The sequence below is a fragment of the Asterias amurensis genome, chromosome 22, assembly GCF_032118995.1.
Source record: "Asterias amurensis chromosome 22, ASM3211899v1".
In the NCBI taxonomy this organism is placed as follows: domain Eukaryota; kingdom Metazoa; phylum Echinodermata; class Asteroidea; order Forcipulatida; family Asteriidae; genus Asterias; species Asterias amurensis.
In genome coordinates, this window is record NC_092669.1 from 10,781,562 (window position 1) to 10,799,927 (window position 18,366).

Here is an 18,366-nt window from a genome sequence, read left to right on the forward strand (position 1 = left end):
GGGCAACCCAGGGGGCAACCCAGGGGGCAACCCAGGGGGCAACCAAGGGGGCAACCAAGGGGGCAACCAAGGGGGCAACCCAGGGGGCAACCAAGGGGGCAACCAAGGGGGCAACCCAGGGGGCAACCCAGGGGGCAACCAAGGGGGCAACCAAGGGGGCAACCAAGGGGGCAACCCAGGGGGCAACCAAGGGGGCAACCAAGGGGGCAACCAAGGGGGCAACCCAGGGGGCAACCAAGGGGGCAACCCAGGGGGCAACCCAGGGGGCAACCCAGGGGGCAACCAAGGGGGAAACCAAGGGGGCAACCCAGGGGGCAACCCTGAGGAATAGAGTAATGTGAAAAGGGGTTATGAATTGGTCTGGTGATTACCTTTCAATTCATATCGAAAGTATAAGTCTTCTCTATGATGCTTGTTCAAATGTAAACAGTTTACATGAAAAAACTCTGCACAAACTTTGATCTTGTTAAAGAGCAATAAAGGATGATCTCAATATGTCAACTATTACCTTTTTATGGCCAAATAGACATTGCAGATACCGGTTAATAACCATTTTACTCTCAAAATTTGCATTTAGTAATGGCTTATCTATTATAATGACCCTGGACGCCAGTGACCAATTTCCCCTATTGGTTTTGAACACACTTCTCCAGCTTTGGCATTTCCACACCAAATAGCCGCCACTGACGTCACGATTCCATTGTCGCGCGGGTTTGTTTGACCCCACATTTTTCAGAAATTTGGCTTGGAGCATTCTGGAGAAAACCCATTTTTACCATGTTTTAACGTGAGGTAAAAGACTCGTTATATTTTGTATGTTTCCTAGATGGACCCCAGCTATTAGAAAACTGCAATATCTATATAGATCGAGGTTTCTGACTTAACCGTGCTTCCAATCAGACTATTAGAAACTCACTTTTGTTTTGTTTGCATCTCTGTCCATCGGGAAGTTAGCCTTGAAAATACTCTGGTCCTCATGTGTAGAACTGAAACAAAAACAGACAAACTTGAGATATGTAATAGAAGGGGTTCGCCCCGGTGTTCCTGGCTGTGGCTGCTGTATGCGACGTAGCACCTTAGTAAACCCTTATAAGGTGCTACATAATTGGGTCTCACAGTTCATAACTTTACTAATAATAATAATACTACAATATTGAAGTCTTATATAGCGCACGTATCTACCAAACAAGGTACTCAAGGCGCTAAAAACAAGGTACTCAAGGCGCTGAATATATACAAACTTTCAGAAAGATATGTTATTGAAGTGATAAATTATGATACCCAATTATGTAGCACCTTATAAGGGTTTACAAGGTGCTACGGCGCATTTAGCAGCCACAGCCATGAACACCGGGGCGAACCCCTTCTCTTTTCGATAAGCACACTGGGTTCTTTTACATGCGCTACACAACACATGGGACCAACGGCTTTACGTCCCATCCGAAGGACGAAGCAATGGTTAAGTGTCTTGCTTAAGGACACAAGTGTCACGGCTGGGGATTCGAACCCACACTCTGCTGATCAGAAACACCAGAGTTTGAATTAGGTGCTCTTAACCGCTCGGCCACGACACTTCCATAATAACCCACCTTTCTGAAAAATTGTACATACAAAGTGCCTGGAGTACATTGTTGGTAGATACGTGCGCTATGTAAGACTTCATCATTTATTTTGTTTGTTATTTTTTATTATAAACTTACGCATTGAGCTGATTCCAACGGCTGAAGAAATCTGCCGATGACATATTGGTCGGCTGGAAAAACTTGGACAGCATGACTGGAACCTTGAGGTTGATGTACTGCATGACACCTCCAGAGCTGAACGATCAAAACAAATGAAGAAAAATGAAAATCGGTAAAGGCAAACAATAAACGACATTGGAAACTGTAGTGCCTCACTCGAACTTGCTCATACGTAGATGTAAATGTGGTGTAGGCTTTTTCCAGAGTATTTTAATAAAAACTTATCAATAAAAACCACAAGGGAAACTGACTGGGTAAATTTTGAAATGATTTTTGGGGTTGAACAAAGAATCGACTAGAGTGGGATTCGAACCAACGACCTCCGGATTAACGTGTCGGCGCTCTACCAACTGAGCTATCTAGCCCTATATTGGCGGTGTCCCTATTTTGTCAATATCTTTGTTCGGGGGTGCCAGTCAGAACCCATACAACCGTTAACTGACTGGCACCCCCGAACAAAGATATTGACAAAATAGGGACACCGCCAATATAGGGCTAGCCAGATAGCTCAGTTGGTAGAGCGCCGGCACGTTAATCCGGTGGTCGTGGGTTCGAATCCCACTCTAGTTGATTCTTTGTTCAACCCCAAAAATCATTAATAAAAATTTGGTTGATTTATCTAAGGGGCAACAAATCAGAAAACAGACTGAAGTGGGTATCATGATTGTCTAGATGACCTGGGGCCAATTTCATAGAGCTGCTTAAGCAAAAAATTTGCTTAAGCACGAAAATAGCTCGCTTGTTTTACACATGTTACTAGCCAAAATGTCATGCCACATACATTGCTTGTGACTGGTATTTAGTTGTTGTTTACTTAGCATAACAAGTAAGTGGAGTCTTGGCCGGTAATCTGATTTTACTAAGCAATGAATTTTTCGCTTAAGCAAAATATTTTGCTTAAGCAGCTCTATGAAATTGGGCCCAGCATTTGAAGATTACATGGCAAGACCCAAGATAAGCCATGTAGGGGTATGGTTGACACATTAAAAGGGCACTATTTGGTTTGGGTAAACTTGTTTGCTATTCATCCAACCAACGGTGCACTCTTCAAGTGTCCACCGTACCTTAAAGGAACACGTTGCCTTGGATTGGTCGAGTTGGTCTTTGAAAAGCATTTGTAACCGTTTTTTTTATAAAATGCATATGATTAGAAAGATGTTGTAAAAGTAGAATACAATGATCCCCACAAACATGCCTCGAAATTGCACGGTTTTCCTTTTACCTCGTCGACTAACACGGTCGGCCATTTATGGGAGTCAAATTTTTGACTCTCATAATGGCCGACCGTGTTAGTTCGCACAGTATTTGGAAAACCAGCAATTTCGAGGCAAACTTGTGTGGATCATTGTATTCTACTTTTAAACATCTTTCCAACCATATGCATTTTATAAAAAACGATAACAAACGCTTTTTATAGACCAACTCGTCCGATCCAAGGCAACGTGTTCATTTAAAGGCTAATGACATTCCCCAGCATGCACAAAATGCAAAAATGGATGCATTTAAAGGGAAGGTACACGTTTGGTAATTACTCAAAACAAATATTAACTTAAAAACTGACTAATAGTAATGAGCATTGGAGAGCTGTTGATAGTATAAAACCTTGTGAGAAACGGCTCCCTCTGAAGTAGCATAGATTTTTAAATAGAGGTAATTTCTCACTAAAATAATAAAAGACTTCTAGCTAGAAGTCTTTTATTCCTATCTGAAAGCGCACAAATTCGTCCCCCAACAAGGGTGTTTTTTCTGTCATCATCTTCTCCCAACTCCGATGACCAATGGCGTTCAAATTTTCACATGTTTGTTATTTTATGCATATGTTGAGATACACCAAGCAAGAAGACTGGTCTTTGACAATTACCAATAGTGTACCTTCCCTTTAAGTAGCCCCCCCCCCCTCCCCTCCCGAAAAAATGTCTGTCAGGCGATTCATGGTATCTGAGTTTTTTCTGAAACAAAAAGTCGCATCCCCTAAAGGTGATCCCCTGGCTACCGCTTCCCACGTTGTGTCGCAAACTTAGGTGTAATCCCTGGCTGCACAACAGTTATAAGAACTGTATGGCTTCTGACTGACAGGCACCCCCAAACAAAGATATTGACAAAATAGGGAGACTGCCAACATAGGGCTAGATAGCCCCCTTGGTTGAGCGCCAATCCAGATGCCTTTGATTCAAATCCCGCTCTAGTAATTTTGTCTTTGTTCGACCCAAAGTCAATAAAAACGTAAATTTTTTCTTTCCTTTCAAACAACAAGACACAATCATAAACGAGCAAGGGCATGCCATGCGGTAGGAGCAACTTTTCTATATGCTTTTATAAAAAATTACATAAAATAAACAATAATGAAAAATATAGCAACGCAAGTTTTGTAATTTATTTTGTGCCTTTGATTAGCTTCGTGACTTGAACCCAGTGTACTCATCAGGGGGAACCCATGACATGAACTAATCAAACGCAAACTTCCCTCAGCATTGACACCAATGCATCATGGGACAGCCAATTACTTTTATTGCGTGCATGACGTGGATTCACAGAAAGGTCGTCGTAAAATAATTATTCTCAAAGTAAAACTACAGCTAGAGCGTTCAGACATTGCTTAACTTTTGAAATGGTCCGTTAATCACTGTAACGAAGCTCACGTGATTTCAACTGAATATTTAGTTAAAATTAACCCTCCTACTGTTTGCCCACTCAATATTTTCCACTGTGGTTTTTAAGGATAGATAAACTATGCCAGCCTGCAATATGATATCAAGTGGTGAATGCATCTGAACAGTGCATAGTCAACCCTCCTACTCTATGACTATTCAATGAGAGTATTTCAAAATCTAAAGAGTGCAAAATCAACCCCCCTTCTGTCTGACCATTCAATATCATCCACAGTGGTTTTTAATTATAAAAATAACATGCCAGTCCGAAATGGTATCATGAGAGTTGAACAAAATCTAAAGAGTGCAAAGTCAACCCTCTCACTGTATGACCATTCAATATCCAGTGGTTTTATATGATAAAAATAATATGCAAGCCTGTGATGATAACTTGTGTTGAATGCATCTACATAGTACAAAGTCAACCCTCCTACTAACTGACCATTTAATATCCAGTGGTTTTTTATGATAAAAATAATAAGCAAGCCTGTGATGAAACCTTGTGTTGAATGCATCTACATAGTACAAGTCAACCCTCCTACTGTCTGACCATTCAATATCACCCATGAAAATAATAAGCAAGCCTGTGATGAAACCTTGTGTTGAATGCATCTACATAGTACAAGTCAACCCTCCTACTGTCTGACCATTCAATATCACCCATGAAAATAATAAGCAAGCCTGTGATGAAACCTTGTGTTGAATGCATCTACATAGTACAAGTCAACCCTCCTACTGTCTGACCATTCAATATCATCCATGAAAATAATAAGCAAGCCTGTGACAATATCATGTGATGAATGCATCAACATAGTGAATAGTCAACCCTCCTACTGTCTGACCATTCGATATCATTCAATGTTGTGGTTTAGAAAGAAAAGTTTGAATAGTTCCGTGCACAATACTACCACCTTAACACATGCAGCTGATTGGTTTTGAATGGTGGATAATAGCACTAAACGTAGGAGGGTTAACTAAGACCATTTAGCTTCTTATTCGCTAGCAAGAAAGTAACTGGAGGATTCTGTAGGATTACCTGGGTCTGGAAGGGGCATGTGGGGGTTCAACGTGGACCTCTACAGGTGGTGTCCTACATAGGGGTAAGGTTGTACTGGGTTAAATTTTGGGACGGCAATTGTGCGTGAAGGACGCTGGCCTTCCAAGGTTCAATTGTGACGTATTAAAGAGTCGGAGACAGAGCGCAGGCCTGATACTTCCCGGAGGCAACAAAGGCGATTGTCTCCACGCCCCTTTGTCATTGCCTTGGTGCCCTTGAAATGCTCCAGTAGAACTTGAACATTTCCTCCTTAAACAGATCCTTTACCAAGGAAAAATTGCCCTGGTGCCCTTGCCCTTTCAACAGTGAAGCATGCAGGTATGGAAGAGCAAAGGTGGCAAATAAATCTGCGACCTATTCTTGTGAGACAGAGTACAGTACCACTTCAATTGGAAAGTCTGTTGGAAACTTAAGAAGGGCCAGGGCAACGGACGTATGGCCTTCGTGTCATTCCAGGCCTTCGAAGGCGCAGAAAAGTTACGAGCCTAAGTACAAATACAAGGCCTGTTAAAAAGGGCACCTAGACAGTGCACATTCTGAGCCCTGAACAAGGGTTGTGTAATGAACAAAGAAAAAACAAACGAACAGACAAACAGACAAACAGACATACAGACAATCAAACAAACACCCCAATAAACAAACGGACAAACAAACAAATGGACAAACACACAGCTTTCCTAACTTACTAATCCCTCTACTCAAAATAAATACCCATTTTGAAACGCGGCTTTGACCTACACTCCGTCTCGTTAGTTATTATAAAACTATCAAGTAATAATTAACCACTGACTGTGTAAATTTAAAATAATTATGGGTCGGACAAAGACAAAACTTTCAACCCAAAACTATTATAAACTCAGTACAGAGTTATAAACAGGAGGAGGGGACAAAGAGTCCGCCAAAACCGTGATTTTCAAAAAGAGTCGAAAGACAGAAAGGACCCATGAACCACTAGGACTATGAATGGTATAGACCTGTATCACTATCCAGTCATATTGGTGGCGGCTCGTGGCCGAGTGGTTAAGAGCATCGGACTCAAACTTTGGTGTTTCTGATCAGCAGAGTGAGGGTTCGAGTCCCAGTCTTGACATGGTGTGTTTTGGCCGAGTGGTTAAGAGCATCAGACTCAAACTCTGGTGTTTCTGATCAGCAGAGTGAGGGTTCGAGTCCCAGTCTTGACATGGTGTGTTGTGGCCGAGTGGTTAAGAGCATCAGACTCAAACTCTGGTGTTTCTGATCAACAGAGTGAGGGTTCGAGTCCCAGTCTTGACATGGTGTGTTGTGGCCGAGTGGTTAAGAGCATCAGACTCAAACTCTGGTGTTTCTGATCAGCAGAGTGAGGGTTCGGGTCCCAGTTTTGACAGTGTGTTGTGGCTGAGTGGTTTAGCACACTGGACTCAAGCTCTGATGTTTCTGATCAGCAGAGTGTGGGTTTGAGTCCCAGTCTTGTCATTGTGTGTTGTGGCTGAGTGATTTAGCACACTGGACTCAAGCTCTGATGTTTTTGATCAACAGAGTGTGGGTTCGAGTCCTGGTCTTGACATTGTGTGTTGTGGCCAAGTGGTTTTGCACACTGGACTCAAGCTCTGGTGTCTGATCCCTCATCTATAAATGATTATTTGAACTGTAACCATCATAGCGTGTCAAGGGTACAAGACCAACATGAATGGAGTAAGATACAGGTTTATACACCAGGAATTTCAAAGTCTATTTAAAGATGGCGGAAGGTAGTAGGTACAAAGGTTTGTAAACCCTCCTCTCATGAAAATTGCTCGTAGTAAGTAACAAACATTTCGAAAAGACGGATGCTTTCGTTCCCCCCCCCTCCCCCCTTTGTTCGAAGGTCATTACACTCTATGTTAAAATAAGTACAGGCTAAAAAACAAAATTTTTCTACTTCTACTGTGGTTCGATTAAGTCTATGTTACCTTATATCATCAGAGGACTGGGTACCAGACCTGGGTGTGCTGTACATGTACATGATGGTTTGAGTTAAATTAATGTGTGTTATAATAGAAATAGTTAGTCAGGTGCCTGACACATATGAATAGGTGATGCTATGATATAATCTATGTGTACAAATCTTGTATCTCTAATATTCAAAGAAAAATATTTCACAGAAAATTTGTTCCATTACGTACTTGATAATTGGTTAGTTTTCAAACTATTTACAAACGAGAGATTTAATCCCAACCAACCCTGTATCACTCCAAGGCTTTTAAAGGCACTGTACACGTTTGGTAATTACTCAAAATAATTATTGGCATAAAACCTCACTTGGTGACGAGTAATGGGGAGAGGTTGATGGTATAAAACATTGTGAGAAACAGCTCCCTCCGAAGTGACGTAGTTTTTGAGAAAGAAGTAATTTTCCACGAACTTGATTTCGAGACCTCAAGCTTAGAACTTGAGGTCTCGAAATCAACCATGTAAACGCACACAACTTCGTGTTGCAAGGGTTGTTTTTCTTTCATTATTATCTCGCAGCTTCGATGACCGATTGAGCTCAAATTTTTACAGGTTTGTTATTTTATGCATATGTTGAGATACACCAAATGTGAAGGCTAGTCTTTGACAATTACCAATAGTGTCCACTGCCTTTAAAGGCACTGTACACTAACCCTTACTGTACACGTTTTGTCAAAGACCCGTGTTCTCACTTGGTGTATCCCATCGTAAGCATAAAATAACAAGCCTGTGAAAATTTGAGCTCAATCGGTCATCGAAATGCGAGAAAATGATGAAAGATAAAATACCCTTGTTGAACGAATTTGTGTGCTTTCAGATAGGAATAAAAGACTTCTAGCTAGAAGTCTTTTATTATTTGAGTGAGAAATTACCTCTTTTTCAAAAACTACGTTACTTCAGAGGGAGTCGTTTCCCACAATGTTTTATACTATCAACAGCTCTCCAATGCTCGTTACCAGGTCAGTTTTTAAGTTAATATCTGTTCTGAGTGATTACCAAACGTGTACTATCCCTTTAATATTTATATTTGAAATTGACACCTCAAGGGCAAAGGAAATCTTAGTGGCTTGTTGAATTAACAATCCAGCGTTTGCAAATTACATTAAAGGTACTGGACACTTTTGGTAATATTGTCAAAGACCAGTCTTCTCACTTCGTGTAGACTGTCCCAACATTTGCATAAAATAACAAACCTGTGGAAATTTGGATTCAAATGGTTATCTAAATTGCAAGAGAATAATGAGAAGAAGAAAAACACCTAGTTGCACAAACTTGTGTGCTTTCAGATGCTTAAGTGAGAAATTACCTCTTTCGCAAAAACTACTTTACTTAAGAGGAGAGCCATTTCTCACAATGTTTTATACTATCAACAGCTCTGCATTGCTTGATACCAAGTAAGTTTTTAAGCTGTGAATTGTTTTGAGTAATTACCAATAGTGTCCAGTACCTTTAAAGGCAGTGGACACTATTGGTAATTACTCAAAATAATTATTGGCATAAAACGTTACTTGGTAACGAGTAATGGGGAGAGGTTGATGGTATAAAACATTGTGAGAAACGGCTCCCTCTGAAGTGACGTAATTTTTGGGAAAGGAGTAATTTTCCACGAATTTGATTTTGAGACATCAAGTTTAGAACCGGAGGTGTCATGACAAGGGTGTTTTTTCTTTCATAGTTATCTCACAACTACGACGACCAATTGTGCTCAAAATTTCACAGGTTTATTATTTTATGCATATGTTGAGATACACCAAGTGAGAAGACTGGACTTCGATAAGTACCAATAGTGACCAGTACCTTTAAGGGAACTCTCAAAAGTCGGGCATGTTCCTAGCGTAAAAGAACCCGCAGGATCGCAACATCATGACAAAGTATCCGCGGAACGTTCCAAAAGCGGCGGGGATACTCTTGCGATCCAAAAAGAACGTTCCTACCATTCCGACTTTTGAGACGCTCCCTAAATGTTAATGCTGTTTTCTGAGACTTACGTGAAGATGATATTTAGCAAGGGAGGGTTGGTGAATTCCTCGACGCATTCCACCGTGATTATTTGCTGTACCTGCGCTCCACCGTCTAACACATCGGCAATAGGGGGCGCTTTCACAACGAGTTGTGAGGTCAAAGGTTAAGGAATATAAAATTGTTTTTTTTAATGGTTGCTAAAAAAACAGTTAATGGTCTGATGTTTTGACCCTAGCAGAGTATGTCTCAAAGACTTTATGGGTTGCAGCACACTTTCTTACAGTATATCACGCTCAGGTCCGTCACGCAATGACGCTCATGGCAATCCAACATTATTACCCCTGGTCAATAGGCCTTAAATCATTCCTTAAACCATCTCAGCTCCCTGGGTCAATATATACAGCCTTGTGCAACAAATGCGCTACTCGCATAAGTCACAAGAACCATCTCTGCCCTCACAGGTACCAATTTACCCCTGGGTGGAGAGAAGCAATTATAGTGAAGTGTCTTGCTCAGGGACACAAGTGTCACGACCACGGTTCGAACCCACAATCTACTTAACAGAATCACCAAAGCTTGAACTCGGTGCTCTAATCCATTCGGCCACGACACCCCATAAACTTTTAAACAACAAACATGGTTAAGAGCATTGGACTCAACCACTGTGCCCAGTTTCAACAAAGATTTTTAGAAGAAAATTCCGCTTAGCAACACTCCAAGCAAGAAAAGACCGAGGTACCAGTCGCAACAATGGTAACACTCAGGCTAGTAACTTATTTATGCTGAGCAAGTCTTTGTTGTGCTAAGCAAGTTTTTGTGCTTATAGGTTTATGAAACTGGGCCCAGGTGTGTTCCAAGAAACTTAGCGGAAAAAAACTGAATTTACTCCTCAAAAGATCACAGATTTACGTAAATCTTACACGACCAAATGATAATGATAGTAGAAAACATCCTTTGAAATATTTGTCTGAAATGTCATATTTTATGAGAAAAAAATCAAACTAATTTCCCGCTTGGAGTTTATCGCTCATTGAACGTTTTATCACTTTTTGTTTGTTCATCGATGTCATGCAAAATATGTAATCGGTTTTTAACTATTTTCCCAGATGGCTGACCCAGATGGCTGATCGATCTCAAAAACAAAAAGTATAAGTCTAGTTCCCTTCTCACTATATGAGTCACAGTATGTCAAAGGATATGGGTTGAAAGCTCCCCAGGGGTGCTGACTGACGAGCTGAAGTTGGTGAATTGCATCGTGGTCTTGTTACCGAAGAACAGGACGAGTCGACAGTACATTGATTTACTCTCTGCCTTGACCCCGATTTGGAGGAGGTCGTTCTCAAACAGAACGCCGTTGTTTTTACAAATAAACCTGCGAGGAAAAATGAAATAATAAAACTATGATATAGGTACAAACAGTAGGAACAATCATGGCCAAGCATCGAAAGCAGTCTGGTGTGGCTGATCAGTGTGGGCTAAAAAAAATAAATGGCCTACTTCGTAACCGCTCTTAAAAATAATGGCAAAAAAAACTTTCTTAGCCAGAAGTACCGCAGCTTTTGATAGCATTAAAAACATTTTAAAGCCATTGGACCCTTTCGGTACAGAAAAAAAAAAAAAAGTTCACAGATTTACAAATAATTTACAGGGTTTACAGAAGGTAATGGTGAAAGACTTCTCTTGAAATATTAGTCCATGAAATGCTTTACTTTTTGAGAAAACGGTAAAACAATATAAATTCTCGTTAACGAGAATTACGGATTTGTTATAAACACATGTCATGACACGGCGAAACGCGCGAAAACAGGAGTGGGTTTTCCCGTTATTTTCTCCCGGCTCCGATGTCCGATTGAGCCTAAATTTCCACAGGATTGTTATTTTATATATAAGTTGTGATACACGAAGTGTGGGACTTGGACAATACTGTTTACCGAAAGTGTATAATGGCTTTAAGAAACATATCAGAAATGTGTTTAATCTCGAATTATTCTTCCTGCATGGCCTAAACCACCCAGAGTTTTGGTAATATTAACATCAAAAACTAAACCAAATTTTTAAATGAAATTTTTTACATTTTAGTATTATTGTATCCATCTATATTTAAAGGGAAGGTACATGTTTGGTAATTGTCAAAGACCAGTCTACTCACTGTGTGTGTCCCATCATAAGCATAAAATAACAAGCCTGTGAAAATTTGAGCTCAATTGCTCATCGGAGTTGCGAGATAATAATGAAAAAATAAAACACCATTGTAACACGAAGTTGCATGCTTTCAGATGCTTCATTTTGAGACCTCAATTTCTATTTTTAGGTCTCGAAATCAAGTTCGTGGAAAATTACTTCTTTCTCGCAAACTATATCACTTCAGAGGGAGTCGTTTCTCACAATGTTTTATACTACCAACCTCGTCCCATTACTCGTTACCAAGTGAGGTTTTATGCTGATTGATAGTTATTTTGAGTAATTACCAATAGTGTCCACTGCCTTTAAAGCACACAACTTTATGTGACAAGGGTGTTTCTTCTTTCATTCTTATCTCGCAACTTTGACGACCGATTGAGCTCAAATTTTAACAGGTTTGTTATTTTATGCAAATGTTGAGAATACACAAAGTGAGAAGACTGATCTTTGACAATTGCCAATAGTGTCCAGTGTCTTAAAAACTAAATAATTTACTCACTTGCTGAAGTTTTCCTCAGCGCCCGGTGAGAGGGCATTGGGGTCAAGAGCGGAGGTCGTCGGCACCGGGGCATCAAACATATCCAGAAGACCTCCAGCAGGGGCACCTCCGAAATTGTTAGTTGCCACGGGGCCGCCCATCGGGCCAGCGTTCATGTTCATCGAGTCAAAGAATGACTGGGCTGGTGCAGCCGGGGCGGCGTCTAGACCTAGGAGGTCAGTGGAGGGAGCAGGCTGGGCCACTGGCATGGTTGCCTGTGACACTGGGGTTATATTGTTCGGTATCTGGTAATACGGAAAGGACAAAAGAATATATCATTATCAATGATCTTGTTAAAATTGGAAAATTCTGAAATAAATAGATGGTGTTATTTCTGTTTGGTGTAAACAACTTGAATCTCAAGGGTCAACAATTATCTTTAGTTTCTCAGACATGCTTAAAGGCAGTGGACACTATTGGTAATTACTCCAAATAATTATTAGCATAAAACCTTTCTTGGTGACGAGTAATGGGGAGAGGTTGATGGGTTCGAGCCCCGGTGGTGACACTTGTGTCCTTAAACAAGAACGGTTGGTCCCGTGTGTTGTGTTACGCACATAAAAGAACCGAGTGCACTTATCGAAAAAGAGAAGGGGTTCGACCCAGTGTTCCTGGCTGGATTGGCAGCATATTGCACCACATCATCTTGTAAACATGGTGCTAAGGATTAGGTCTCGCTATTCAAACTTCATCCCACTCAACTTGCTGTAAATACTTGGCACTCTGTATCCAGGCGTGTTATAAATACGGTTACCCCGATGCAAATTAAACATCTCTTATATCATTGCGGTACCCGCTGCCAAAACATAGGATTCGAACTGCCTCTAGCTACCGGGCAACCTCGGTAGTCTAGTTGGTAAGACACTGTTCTAGAATTGCAAGGGTCGTGGGTTCGAATCCCACCCGAGTAACATGCCTGTGATATTTTTTCACAGGACTTGGGAAAGTACTGAGTATACAGTGCTAACACACATCGGTGTATGGGTAAAAAAAAAAAAAACTGAAAAAAAAGAAAAAATATTCTTTATCCCCAATGCAAATTTAACATAGGGATAAATCTATCAAACGGTTAAAAAAAGCAAAGGTGTACTTTGCCTTTTGGCCCCTAGGTTTGAGATTACGTACGTCGGTGCTGCTTTCTCCAGCCGTGTTGTTGACTTCTACTGAGATCGGCTTGTTAGGTTTTTTCTCCTCGACGACAGCTGAGGGCTTCTTCTTCTTCAGCTTGGCAAGAAGGGAAGATTCTCTCTCTGGGAATGGCGGCATCTCTTCCAGAACGGTTGCCTTGGTTACAAAGAAATAAACAAAGGTGAGCTATTTATACTAATAATGGTTTTACACAACTTCGTGTGACAAGGGTGTTTTTGCTTTCACTATTATCTCGCAACTTCGATGACCAATTGAGCTAGAATTGCTAAGCTTGTTATTTGATGCATATGTTGAGATACACCAAGTGAGAAGACTGGTCTTTGACAATTACCAAAAGTGTCCAGAAAGAGAGAGAGATTTACTCACCAGTACGTCAGATGAAGTCCGTACGCTCAGGCTGAGGTATTCAACAGCTCGCTGTTGGAGCTCAGCGTCAGCATTCCGCAACTGATTATCATTCTTAAGAACCTACAACGACGACAAAAATGCAAAACATTGAAACTTGTTCATATAGATCACCAAGCTCAGCAGCAGAGTGTGGGTTCGATACCCGACACTTGTCATATCATGACACTTGTGTCCTTGAGCAAGACACTAAACCATAGTTACTTTTTAAAAAGTTGGTTTTATTTTTAGGTTTTTTTTATGTAAGTCGCCTGACACACAAGGCCTGAAGGCCACTTCAAGGTGTGGGGACGTTGCCACCTTCTCCTAAAGCTGAAACAGGGTTACCCCTTTCGCAGTCCATACGAATGTAGGCATTCTGCTCCACCAACCAGGTTCCTAGTGGATACCCATGCCTACGGATTGTGAAGGGGGAGGGGGAGGTATTAACCCTGTTTAAGCCCCAGGAGTAGGTGGCAAACTGCCCCTAGTGGCAGTAGATTTGGGTCAATAGCACAAATCAGTTAAGTGTAGCCCTCGCCTTCAAGTGGCCGTCCGACCTTGTGAAACTACCAAGGCAATCTCTCATAAAAGAGAAAAAAAAAAAAGAAGAAAACAAAAAAAAGCAAAGACAAACTGACTTATCAATTTGTCTTTGTTCAACCCCTAATTTGTTTTAACTTTTCACATGACCACCTTGTGAAATGAAATTTTCACAAGTTAGTTTTATAGTATACATCTACATTTTTATGGGATTAAAACAACTGAACGTTTCAAAGGTATAGACGATGTGACCTCTGATGTCACTCGAAAACCATAACATGATTCGCCCGCATACCGCCGGGCAAAACCTTTGTGTTTTGGCAGCCAGCTAGAAAGTACACTCAATCTTACCATGACTACGGCAGAACATGAAGTGTAGAGTGTTTTTTCAACAGAGGGCGATTTGAATGTAAACATAGGTCACATCGTCTATACTTTGCATTCAACAAAATTTTGTATTTATTTATTTTTTTGTTTTTTTATTTATTTATTTTTTTCGGGGGGGGGGGGTGTATTGGAGCTGAAATCCTAGATTACACACTTACATCTTGGATGATCTGCTTGATCTCAGGGAAAAGGTTAATGAACTTGACGTAGGTGGAGAGAAGAAGTCCTCTTGTAGGGGCGGAGCACAGATGGAACTTGGAATGGAGGAGGTTGAACTGCACCTGGGGGCTGCAGAGATTAGAACGAAAATCAGTTATTGTTTTTTAAAGGCAGTGGACACTATTGGTAACTACTCAAAACAATTTTTAGCATAAAACCTTACTTGGTTACGAGTAATGGGGAGAGGTTGGTAGTATAAAACATTGTGAGAAACGGCTCCCTCTCAAGTGGAGTAGTTTTCAAGAAAGAAGTAATTTTCCACTAATTTGATTTTGAGACCTCAGATTTAGAACTTGAGATCTCGAAATCAAGCATTTGAAAGCACACAACTTTGTGTGACAAGGTGTTTTTTCTGTCATTATGTTTGCAACTTTGAGTTCAAATTTTCACAGGTTTGTTATTTTGGCTATTTGTGATGGTAGACTTATATTGAGGGCTTCGAGTGCTATGGTTAAAACACAACTCCCGAGTTGATTCTCATCGCATTTTATTTTCTCGAAACAAAGCTAAAGGAGAAATAGACCGCATCAGGGACCACCGAGGGAGTTGTAGGTTTTTAAACATAGCACTAGTAAAGGCAGTGAACATTTTGTATATGGGTATAGTACATCAGCTACTATGAGTAGAGTACATTGGTTGCCATGATTACTGTACATCATTTGAAATGGTTATAGTACATCTGTTGCATAAGCCTTGGCTTCCAGATGATGCCTCCATACTCTACTTATTTTTTTCTCAGCTCATTAAATAACTTTGTTTATTGGTTATTCGTTGAAAAAAAAAAAATTGTAGTCTGTTTTTATGAAGTATGAAAATAAATATAAGTTTGAATGAATTGGTATTGTAAATTGGTTGTATACTAAATTGTTTGCTAGAAAGCTGCGTCTCAAGGAAACCTCAGACTTACCTTGACCTGGGGTCACCGGCGATGAGATTACCAAATTCACCTAAGATGTAACCTCCGACCTTTACCATGTTCTCATGGCAGGCTGGGGCTTGAAGAGCCTACAGGTAGAAAAACAAAACCAAGAAATTTATCGCATGTTATTTATTTGTTACTCATCCAACAGCGCAAGCACCACCAGTTCAGAGTTGGGATTTGCAAAGTGTGAAAATTCCTGAATACGGTTTGCGGGACTGGGTTCCCCCCTTGAAAAAGACTTGGAACCTTTCAGATTTGTCAATAATTCAAACCCACAGTGACGTATATTGAATGGTCACAGAGTAGGAGGGTTGACCATGTACTGTGTAGATGCATTCACCACATGATGTTATATTGAAGGTGGGCCTAGTTTATCAATCATTCTTAACCACAGTGGAAGATATTAAATGGTCAGACAGTAGGAGGGTTGACTGTGTACTATGTAGATGACCGATTTGCAGGCTGCCATGGTTTATTTATCATTAAAGTGATGATTAATTGACACACAGCCGGAGGGTTGACTGTACACTTTATTTGTAGTTGAACATAATGCAGGCTGTCATGGTTTATCAACCGTCCAAGTGATATTTAATGGTCAGATAGTAAGAGGGTTGACTTTGTACTATGTACATGTAGATGCATTCAGCGACCAATCACTACATGATATCATATTGCAGTCTGACATGGTTTATCTATCATTTAGGTGTTTAGGATTAAGGGGCCACACAGTAGGAGGGTTGTAATGTCCACTTACCTCAAAGACCATCTTGGCGGCATATCCCTGAACATCTTCCCTGTTTATTACAATTTGAATCACACGATACCAAACCTACAACACCAAAAAAAAAGCCAGTAAGTAACAATCCAGAGGTCGCATGTTTAAAATCACTTATAAATAATTTTTTACTTGATGCTCTCAGGTGTGACAAAGTGCGATATAAGAATGGGCAAGGCCATTATAAGTAGGTTATAAGTAGGTTTTTCAAGTATTTTTTGAAGCTGTGCACAGTAAGCGATTGATCAAAGAAGAAACTTACCTCTTCACTGACAAAGTCTCCAGCAATACGGATCAGATTAAGTATTGTGTCCACATACCACGTGTAGTCTACGGCAAACTTTTCTGCTAAGATGGCAACCTTCAGCACCTATAGCATAAAGTCAAAGGGCAAAGAGCAAAAGTCAAAGGCAAAAGGTCAACAAAATACACAGCTATTCAATAAACATGATTTAAAGACAGTGGACACTATTGGTAATTGTCAAAGACTAGTCTTCTCACTTGCTGTATCTCAACATGTGCATAAAATAACAAACCTGTGAACTTTTTTTTAGCTCAATCGCATCGAAGTTGCGAGACAATAATGAAAGAAAAAAAAAACCTTGTATCACGAAGTTGTGTGCTTTTAGATGCTTAATTTTGAGACCTCAAGTTCTAAATCTGAGGTCTCGAATCAAACTCATAAAAAAATTCCTTCTTTCTTGAACAGTACTCCACTTCAGACGGAGCCGTTTCTCACAATGTTATATACTACCAACATCTCCCCATTACTTGTTACCAAGAAAGGTTGTATGCTAATAATTATTTGAGTAATTACCAATAGTGTCCACTGCCTTTCACGGACTTGTTCTCTACAAAAAAAATCTACCCAGTAAAGCAGATATACACATGGTGGGAAATATACATTGACACTTCACCATTTATGCAATACCGCAAATCCCATAACCTTTTACTCTAAAGCTCAAACCCCAAAAGTGACTGACCATTTCTTCCCTAATGGAGTAGTCTGCCTTCTCCAGGTAGTCCAGCATTTCGCCAACGATCTCCTCAGCGTTTGTCCGGTCACACATAGCGTACAAGAGATCCACGGCACGCTGGCGCACACTCACGTCCCGCTCCGTCTGGTGGAGGAAAAAAAAAACAAGACATTCCAAACGAGAAGAATCAACGGCAACCTGGGCCCAATTTCATGGCTCTGCTTACCGTAAGCACAGAATCGGCACTTACAGAAGCAGGAATTTATGTGCTTACGGCAAGCCAATTCCACGGGTTAGCGGTGAATTTTGGCTTCTGCGCGTACGTACTCTGTGTTACTAAGCATTCTACGTTACAAGGCTAGCGCAGAAATTTGGCGCTTGCATGTTAGTGGGGAATCGTGATCGTTAGCGCAGAATTCGGCGGTAAGCAGAGCCATGAAATTGGGTCCTGTATTTGATTATTTGTTTGTTTAGTTAGTTAGAGCTCCGCAAACTCCCACACAGACATGCAATTTTCTGATTGCAAAAAAAAAGAGCAAATGGTCGATCACACTAAACTTTTGTACAGTGTTTTTTTAGTTTTCTATGGCAATATTTTTAAAAGAAAAAGTGGAAATCAGCTGATCAGCTGAAAAGTTGCATGTCTGTCCCATAAGGGGATACAATTTCATCTTTGAGAGGGCAAGGTCAATTTCGTTTTGCAAAGGGCACTTCCAATGGAATATTTGTAAAGTCCTTAGAAAACTTGTAAAGGGCACCTAGACCAAGACCAGGGCAACAAAGGCTTTACCCCTTTGTAACTACATGTCTGTAATTTCATCTTTGAAAAAGCAAGGCCATTTTCCTTTTGTAAAGGGCACCTACATTTGAAAATTTTAAATGTCTATAGGAAAACTTTTGATGGGGCACCAAGG

The 18,366-nt window shown here is 40.6% G+C and overlaps 1 protein-coding gene across 1 annotated transcript in view; it reads right to left on the reverse strand.

Moving 5' to 3' along the window:
- The window catches only part of LOC139953601 (AP-2 complex subunit alpha-2-like), a 42,527-nt gene that overhangs the window by 5,882 nt on the left and 18,279 nt on the right, over nucleotides 1-18,366 (reverse strand). Inside the window, exons 11-24 of the mRNA XM_071953071.1 lie at nucleotides 17,459-17,596; nucleotides 16,738-16,845; nucleotides 16,455-16,529; nucleotides 15,686-15,783; nucleotides 14,718-14,847; nucleotides 13,612-13,713; nucleotides 13,222-13,380; nucleotides 12,058-12,341; nucleotides 10,576-10,749; nucleotides 9,404-9,526; nucleotides 7,376-7,414; nucleotides 5,427-5,480; nucleotides 1,701-1,817; nucleotides 917-986 (exon numbers count right to left, since the gene is read on the reverse strand). Coding sequence (XP_071809172.1) covers nucleotides 917-986; nucleotides 1,701-1,817; nucleotides 5,427-5,480; nucleotides 7,376-7,414; nucleotides 9,404-9,526; nucleotides 10,576-10,749; nucleotides 12,058-12,341; nucleotides 13,222-13,380; nucleotides 13,612-13,713; nucleotides 14,718-14,847; nucleotides 15,686-15,783; nucleotides 16,455-16,529; nucleotides 16,738-16,845; nucleotides 17,459-17,596 — 1,671 coding nt within the window. The remainder of the gene's footprint in view (nucleotides 1-916; nucleotides 987-1,700; nucleotides 1,818-5,426; nucleotides 5,481-7,375; nucleotides 7,415-9,403; nucleotides 9,527-10,575; nucleotides 10,750-12,057; nucleotides 12,342-13,221; nucleotides 13,381-13,611; nucleotides 13,714-14,717; nucleotides 14,848-15,685; nucleotides 15,784-16,454; nucleotides 16,530-16,737; nucleotides 16,846-17,458; nucleotides 17,597-18,366) is intronic.